The sequence below is a fragment of the Rosa chinensis genome, chromosome 4 (genome assembly GCF_002994745.2).
Source record: "Rosa chinensis cultivar Old Blush chromosome 4, RchiOBHm-V2, whole genome shotgun sequence".
In the NCBI taxonomy this organism is placed as follows: domain Eukaryota; kingdom Viridiplantae; phylum Streptophyta; class Magnoliopsida; order Rosales; family Rosaceae; genus Rosa; species Rosa chinensis.
In genome coordinates, this window is record NC_037091.1 from 41840838 (window position 1) to 41848794 (window position 7957).

A 7957-nucleotide genomic window follows, 5' to 3' on the forward strand; every position below is an offset into this window, starting at 1 on the left:
TCTCGCTGGGTGCAGTAATAGTCGCGCCAGAATGGGTAGGATTTGCTGTGATGCCCTCGACCAGCCATATCCATTCTCAAAGAAAATTGAATGCCATCAAATTGACCATGCACATAGGGGTCAAATTCAATGGGCAACCCCGTGATGGTAAGAACATCCAGCAGAGTTATGCTCATCTGCCCAAACCGGAAATCGAATGTATTGCTGGAGGTGTTCCAGAAGCAAAGAGCGGCGGCTAGCGGTGCAGGGCTAGTATTATGGGGAAGACAGAAGCATAGATCGATGGTTTGGGTGATACCCACCGCGTCCCATCGGGCCAAATCTCTCGCTCGGACCTCCTGATACCAAACCTTTTCCTCGGGAGTGACAGTAGGCCAGAAGCCCACTTTCCTCCTTGGTCCCCAACTGCTAAAATCACCAGGCACCTGCCGAAGAGCCGCTATGGGACGGCGGATGGGAAGCCCATAATAGGCCATAGCATCATCTGGCAAACGATCGCGAGGTGTGGGACCCAGACTCGCTTGACTATCACCGCCGCCAAAGCCCATCAGTCGGCTTCTCTCCTCTCCGGTCTGACGTCTACATCGAATACTCATGCTAGTCCGCCAGTTGAATGCGGCTTTCTCAGTGATTTCATCTGCCTGATCGATAACGAATGGTTTCTTGGATGCCATTTCTAGGTCGCAAGGATTACTTCTCCATTACACCTCGATTTATAGCTCAGATATTTTGGAGATTAATTATTAGTTGGGCCAGTTAGTGGCCCTGGTTGATAATTAATGAATCATTATTCCATCTTGAGAATCGCATCTAAGGCGACAGTGAAGATACTTCTCCATTACACCTCGATTTATAGCTCAGATATTTTGGAGATTAATTTATTAGTTGGGCCAGTGAGTGGCCATGGTTGATAATTAATGAATCATTATTCCATCTTGAGAATCGCATCTAAGGCGACAGTGAAGATACTTCTCCATTACACCTCGATTTATAGCTCAGATATTTTGGAGATTAATTATTAGTTGGGCCAGTTAGTGGCCCTGGTTGATAATTAATGAATCATTATTCCATCTTGAGAATCGCATCTAAGGCGACAGTGAAGATATTCCACCTTTTCTTACCACCGCAGGGCCAGCATAGTGGCCTGATGTTTTTTAATTAAAACATGATTAAAACCGATGCGGTTTTAGATGCTAAAGTTGCAGCAAGTATGGTGATTTCGCTTGGTCATATGTCATGATGTCGATAGCCATGATCCAATCATCCTCTTCAGCATAAGACTCGCGAAGGATTAAATGATAGCAAACAGTTTGCTATTCTGCATCTTATTTCGCCAAGTACTATAGGCCTTGATCAAGCCAGGAAAGCAGCTCCAACCCCTACATTTGAGAAAATCAACAGAGAGCCAGCGAACAAGGCAGATACTTGTTGCTATACACATGGCGAAGCAACCACCAAGGAAGAGAAGGATCCTTATTCGCGATCAAAAGCAGTCTCCTTCGCATAGGGGGGCACGCTAAAGTTCTGATCTCCTACAACCTGTCCAAGTTTCATCAATTACTGCATACCAGACATCAGATCCATGGGGGGGCAATAAAGTTGGCAAAGAAAGCGTCAGTTCATAACAAAGGCAATTCAGATTACGGCATTCAAGCTTTATGGCCTATTTAGAGGCCTACATGAAAACAGTCAAGCCAATACAAGTGGCTTTGGAGCAACAACATTATAAGAGTAGTGCTGATTCAAGACCTCTTCAGTCAAGACGAAGACCTTTGACTTCGAGGTCTGGGGGGCAATGTTTGGACCCAAAATGAGCATTTTGGCCTGACAAGGCACGTCTTGGAGAAATTGAGCCAATGTCAGTGGCTCAAGCTATATATTGTCGACAAGTTCGAAATATATATTTAGAGGCTAAATAAAGCCTACTGTGGAAGCATGGAAATGGAAAGTCAACTTTAGCACATTTTCCTACTTCGGCTAGGAGAAACCGAGCTAAACAGAAGGAGCGGCCGCCTGACCAAATGAACTCGAAATGGGCTGAAACTCTGCAGATCCATTCTAGACATCCTAATAAACATTTCTTATGAAGAGTGCAAGATCCAGATAGAAGTGGAAGGCCTTCAAAAGATCAGTCCAATGTTCTGCAGAAGCAAAATTAGAAAACTAGACCTGTAAGGGGTCCAACAGCATTTCCGGCCCAACCACTATACTAAAAGCTCTGAAATTTTACCAGCCTGATCTACACTCATAGTGGAACATTTGTTATGAAGACGTCACGGCCAAAATATGAATTCCTGATGGAGATATACATGAAGGAATAAAGGAGCCGAAAGTGCTTCCTTATCTCCAAAATTCATCATTCCTTATCTCCTTATCTCCCAAATTCATCATTCCTTATCTCCTTATCTCCGAAATTCATCATTTCTATCTCCATTAATGCTCCATCTCCACCTCCCTTATCTCCAATTAGTGCTCCACTTTCATTTGTTTAATGCCAAAGTAGTTGGCATGGTAGCCTATAAATAGAGGTTACATTGAAACACCAAAACACACATTCACAACAACAACATCTCTAAGATGATCTAAGTTCTCTCTAGAGCAACCTCTCTAAGAGCAACTCCTCTCCTTCTCTTTCTCTTACCGGTGATCACACTCCTAGTCCTAGTCTTCCCAGAAGCCGACTTTCAGTGCCATCAAATCCTCTGTCAACGTACTTCGGTCCTAGTCTCCTCGGGAGCCGACGGTAGTGCCGCGACCACAACGGTTACAGAACCAGCCAAGCAAGGGTAACGCCCTAGCAACCCAGCCAAGCTAAAGTCACGCTTTAGCAAGTTCTCCTCACTTCCCAGTGGTTCTCGCTCTGCTCGATCTACAACATCGAGTATCGATTGTGATTTTCAAGAAGCTTAGCAAAAGTCCTCGCCACGAGGCACAAAGAATCCCACGACGAGGTTGGTGCTCTCCTCGTCCACAATTGCTTGAAAGAAGTCAGGTCAAGGGACACCCCCGACGACCGCACCCGAACGGTGCTGGCACGCCCGCGTAGAAAAGAGACTGTTGACCAGCTGCAACAAAATTGGAGCCAAACAGTTATTGCAGATTCACTAGCTAAGACAATGTCTGCCAATATTAAAGCAAGGGTATCAACTCAAATGGCTTATAAGGCCAAGAGGGAAGCTTTGCTAGAGGTTGAGGGTTCTATAAGATACCAGTTTGCAAGGCTGAAGGATTATGGTAGTGAGCTTAAGAGGGTGGATCCGGAAACTACCATAGATATAAAGTGTGATTTCAGCAATTCAAGCAAGGAACCACTCTTCAAAAGAATGTACATATGCTTATATTGGTGCAGAGCTTTCTTTAACACAAGTGTCAACTGTGACATTATGGACAATAACTTATGTGAGAGTTTCAATGGTTGGCTTGTGGAAGCTAGGAAGAAGCCGCTTGTGACCATGTTTGAGGAGATAAGGGTCAAGCTTATGAAAAGGATTCAAATGAGAAAGGAGAAAATGGAAGCTTTGCAAGGAAACATCTACCCCAAGCCGAGGAAAGTGTTGGAGAAGAATAAGATCAAGGTTGCAACAGATTATATTCCCACTTTCAATGGTGGTGATGAAGCTGAGGTTGAAAATATAGAAGGAGCCAAGAATGTTGTGAACATGAGGCATAGGACATGCAACTGCAGAAGATGGGACTTGATTGGAATTGCATGCAAACATGCAATTTCTGCCATACACTTGAGGAGGCATGACCCATATGATTATGTGGCAAATTGCTACTTGAAGAAGACCTATTTGGCTATCTACAACAATCTTATAAGGCCTGTTAATAGCATGGATCTGTGGCAAAGAAGCGATGATCCACCAATCCTACCTTCACAATATTCAAGGCAGCCAGGTAGGCCAAAAACAAAGAGAATTAAGGATGCTTCAGAAAATGCTCCAAGTGGTGATGGTAAGCTTGGAAAGCAGCAAAGATCTCTTAGTTGTGGCAATTGTGGCCAAGTAGAGCACAATATGAAGACATGTTAGAGGCATTTTCCACCAAAGGAAAAGAAGACTGCTGCTGTTTCTAGGAAGAGGAAGGTCAGCAGTGAAGACGGCCAAGGTTCTGAAAATCAAGTAATTTTGAACAAGTTGATTGTTATTTTGAAGTTTGGTACATATCTCTTCATTTGTGTCATTTGATACTGTATTTGCTTGCTACAGACTAAGAAAGGGAAAAAGTGTCCTTTGACTGCAAATCAGTTGAGGATGAAAGCCAAAGAAAGAGCCGAGTATCAAAGGGTAAGAATTCAGTCCAAAATAAGGAAAAATGAGTTCAGTTTTCACTTTATTTGATCTCCTTTGGTTGACAATGGCTTATTGCTGAAATGTGACCAGAAAAAGCTTGTTGCTGCCAAGGCTGCAAAGTTGGCAACAAACAGGTCTGCCCACACAACATCAGCATCAAGGCCTCAACAAGCCGCAAGCAGACCTACAACCTCAAGGACTCAACCAACTTCAACTGCCCCGACAAGTTCTAGGCCTCCACAAGCTTCTACATCATCAACCAACAAGGCAGCAACTTCAACAAGGTCATCCCAAAGGATCATGGAGAGATCAGGTACAGGAGATGGAAACTAGTGGTTCAATAGACCTGTTTCGATTAGATTAATGCAGCAATTAATTGTGGACATCCCTTTTTTTAGAACTATGTGTTTTCTCACTTAGTTGCTAGCTCTAATCTTTTGCTAAGATGATTAGAGCTAAATTAATGTCAACCTTGAACTACTGATGAGGGATGTAATTAATGCTCTAATTTTTTTTTTGGTTAATTGGATCTTTTGCAGAGCTTGTTGCACAATGCATTATTTTCAATGAAAGTGAATGCTTTTTAGTTAATGGAATGCGTTTTGGTTAGATTACTGTTTGAATGAGGTTGAATGCTTTTCAGTTTATTCTATTTGATGAACTATGATTCTTGTTGCTAGAGTTTCAATATATATGTTGTGTTTGTTGCTGCTGTAGTTGAGGATTTAGAGTGAAAAATTCAGACTTTGGAGTTATTTTTGGTGAAGAATGAGGGAAAATGCAGGAGGGTATATTGGACAATTTACAGCTTACCTGACATGCAAACTGCTGAGTTGGCGTGGCTTCGAGTGCCACATCAGCAAGTTAACGGTCAAAATTAACGGAATGTTAACGGAGTGTACCAATCAGACGAAAATTGTAACGTTAGAGACTTTTCAGATTAATTGAAAATGTCAGGGACTGAAACGAAAAAAGGGTCATAATACAGGGACTAAACATAATTTAATCCTTATATAAATATATATATATATATATAATAGTTAATGTTAATTATTTATACCTTAATATTATTTAAGTCAATATATATTGCTTATTCCTGATTTGACAATAATACTTTCATCGCATGAGTATAGCCTCAGTTATTTTATGGCTCTCCGTATCTCTCTGGGGTAAACCCTAGCCGCCATGGCTTAGGACTCAATCAATGATCAATGCCAATCCCAAGCAAACCGATTTTCTCTACCTCTTGTTGTCCAACGACAACTATGTTTGACCAATTTTGATTTGATTTTTCTCTCTACAGAGACCTATCAAAGTGAATTCAGAACAAAGAACAGAGTTGTCGTGGGCGGCCTCTCAAAGTGGCAATCGGAAGAAGATTCGGACGGTGTCCTGCCAAGCAGGAAGCGACTAAAAGATTTGATCAGAAAGGTGAAACACAAAGGATGGTGTAAGGTTGTTGCGAGGCTAGTTTTGTAGGCCAACATCAAATGGGTGATAGAATTGCAGGCCATCCAATCCTGGCATAAGAAAGGCTTCAATGCCCTGAGAATGGCGGTGGCAGCAAATATGTTGTGGCGTGGCTGGCGGACCAAGGTGTAGCAGCAACATAACCATGGGCATAGGGAGAGGGGGGCGAGAAGGGTCAGCTAACCCTTCTCATATTTTCATTTTAATCTTTGATTGATTGAACTTTCTATATAATTAAATAATATAATACCATAATGACCCTCCTAAGTCCTAACAAATGAGGCAGGAACTAGAATTAGGCGCCGCCTCGACCTTAGTTTCTCGAGAGAGGGAGAGAGAGAGTTTTAGGGTTTCTCCCTAAAACTCTCTCTCTCTCCCTCTCTCGAGAAACTAAGGTCAAGGCAGAGCCTAAACTCCACTTCTCGTCCGGTGGCACTCCGACTGGCAGTAGGGTTGACCTTGGTCACGCTGCTGTTATGATGTTGCTGCCCGATGTGTAATGAGTCTTATGGTTGGGCCCTTGGATTAGCTATGTTCAGAGGTTGGGTGTGGTTCCGGCTTGTTTTTTGTTTTGTTACTCTAAGGCAGTGATGGATGGGAGCACTGGTTTTCGGTTCAGCGTCAGACTCGCACGTGCGGGGCTGTTTCCAAGCAGCGGTGGTAGTGCAGTGACGTCTGCTTAGTTGGCGGCGTCGAGGTGGAGCCCTCGTTTTGCTGGTGGTGATGGTGGTCGACGGTGGTTCTTTTGACGAATTTGCAGTAAGGGTGAAGCATGGCTAGGTTGGGCCTGTTGTTAGGCTTCATTGGGCCTCGAGCTGTCCTTTGGGTCTTTGCCCAAATTAGTTAGACTTTTTTCTTTCTATTATTTCCTTTGTTTGGGAAACTCTATGTTTTTAGGTTTTGTCTAATCACAATAAGTTTCCTTGTATTAGGAGCTTAGGCACTTGTGCGCACTCTAGCTATCTCTAGCGCTTCCGGTGTAGTACCAATGGAGGATCTGCGCTACCTCTACGTATTTGAATGTATAATGAGTAGGTCTATTTCTATGTACCACTGTGGGTACTACCACTATATTCTTGTTCTGTCTATAAATGGCAACGGAAGGGTATGTAAAGGCCTATTCTGACTTGTGATTAATATATTAATTTTCCCTGTGGGCTTGATTAAAAAAAAAAAAAAAAAGTCCTAACAAATGATGCTTTTTCAGCTTTATCTTTGGTCCAATTAAATGCATAATCTTTTTTTTTTATCAAGATTAAATGCATAATCTTATCTCTTTATTTTTCTGTTTTACTATTTGATGCATTCCTTTTTCAATTTTATTAATATAGAGGATATCATAATCAATATTCTCCAATAAATCAATCTAATAATGTAATTTATAAAGCTAGGTATAAGTCAACTATATAAAGATTTTACATGAGTAATTATGTTATCAAATGATTTTTTTTTTAATGTAATAGTTATTTATGTTTTGACCCTCCTAAATGAAATTTCTAGCTACGCCACTGAACACAATTGGCGTATCAAACTGGTTGTGGTATGGATGACTGATCAACCTAGAAGACCACCCAATTGCAGAGAAGTGGTGGAGATCGAGTCCGGGATGGGGCGTAGAGGTTTCTGAAGCTCCAACGTGCTAGTGCGGCGTTGCTCATGGGCGCGGGAGACGGAGATAGAACAGGTTGGGTGTCCAGATTATTTGGGACGCTCAAACCTTGTTAGGTGCTCAATTTGAATTAGGTGTCCAAATCAATTTTGAGGGGCCCAAATTAGAAGGGGTGCCTAGAACTTTGTGGGTGTCCAAAGCAGTTCGAAATTGGATTTGGGCCAAAGTGTGGACCAGGTTGACGGGTTCGAGATCTCTAGGATTTAGTATTTGGGATTTAGGATGCTTGACCCAGGTAATCACACTTATGTTATGTCTAATGAGTGGTCCCACCACAACTTCTTTTTTAGTCTAGTAAATGACAGTGGAAAGGTATGTAAATTATGTAATAGTCATTTTGGCTTGAGATGAATGATAAAATCGTTTTAGATTTGGTACCCAAAAAAAAAAAAAATAGCCTCAATTATTTTAATAGTAGCATGAAGAAATTATAGCAAATTACATGATATTACCCATGTGCGGGCCTTATTTTTCGGAGATCTATGCGGATAATAAATTGTTCCACGCGGAAAGCCCAAATCCATGC

The 7957-nt window shown here is 42.0% G+C and overlaps 1 protein-coding gene across 1 annotated transcript; it reads left to right on the top strand.

Annotated features, from left to right (window-relative positions):
- The first annotated feature begins 3116 nt into the window (after nt 1-3116).
- Nucleotides 3117-4625, top strand: LOC112199326. Its single transcript, XM_024340357.1, has 3 exons — nt 3117-4004; nt 4209-4286; nt 4383-4625. Exons 1-3 carry the CDS (start codon nt 3117-3119, stop codon nt 4623-4625), a joined length of 1209 nt encoding a protein of 402 aa, XP_024196125.1.
- Nucleotides 4626-7957: the final 3332 nt, after the last annotated feature.

What these genes read in the sequence shown, in the direction of transcription:
- LOC112199326 (XM_024340357.1), top strand. Translation starts at nt 3,117, where the DNA reads ATGTCTGCCAATATTAAAGCAAGGGTATCAACTCAAATGGCTTATAAG. An exon ending in GTTGTGGCAATTGTGGCCAA is followed by an intron (nt 4,005 to 4,208) that starts GTAGAGCACAAT and finishes TGCTTGCTACAG; the next exon opens with ACTAAGAAAGGGAAAAAGTG. An exon ending in AAAGAGCCGAGTATCAAAGG is followed by an intron (nt 4,287 to 4,382) that starts GTAAGAATTCAG and finishes AAATGTGACCAG; the next exon opens with AAAAAGCTTGTTGCTGCCAA.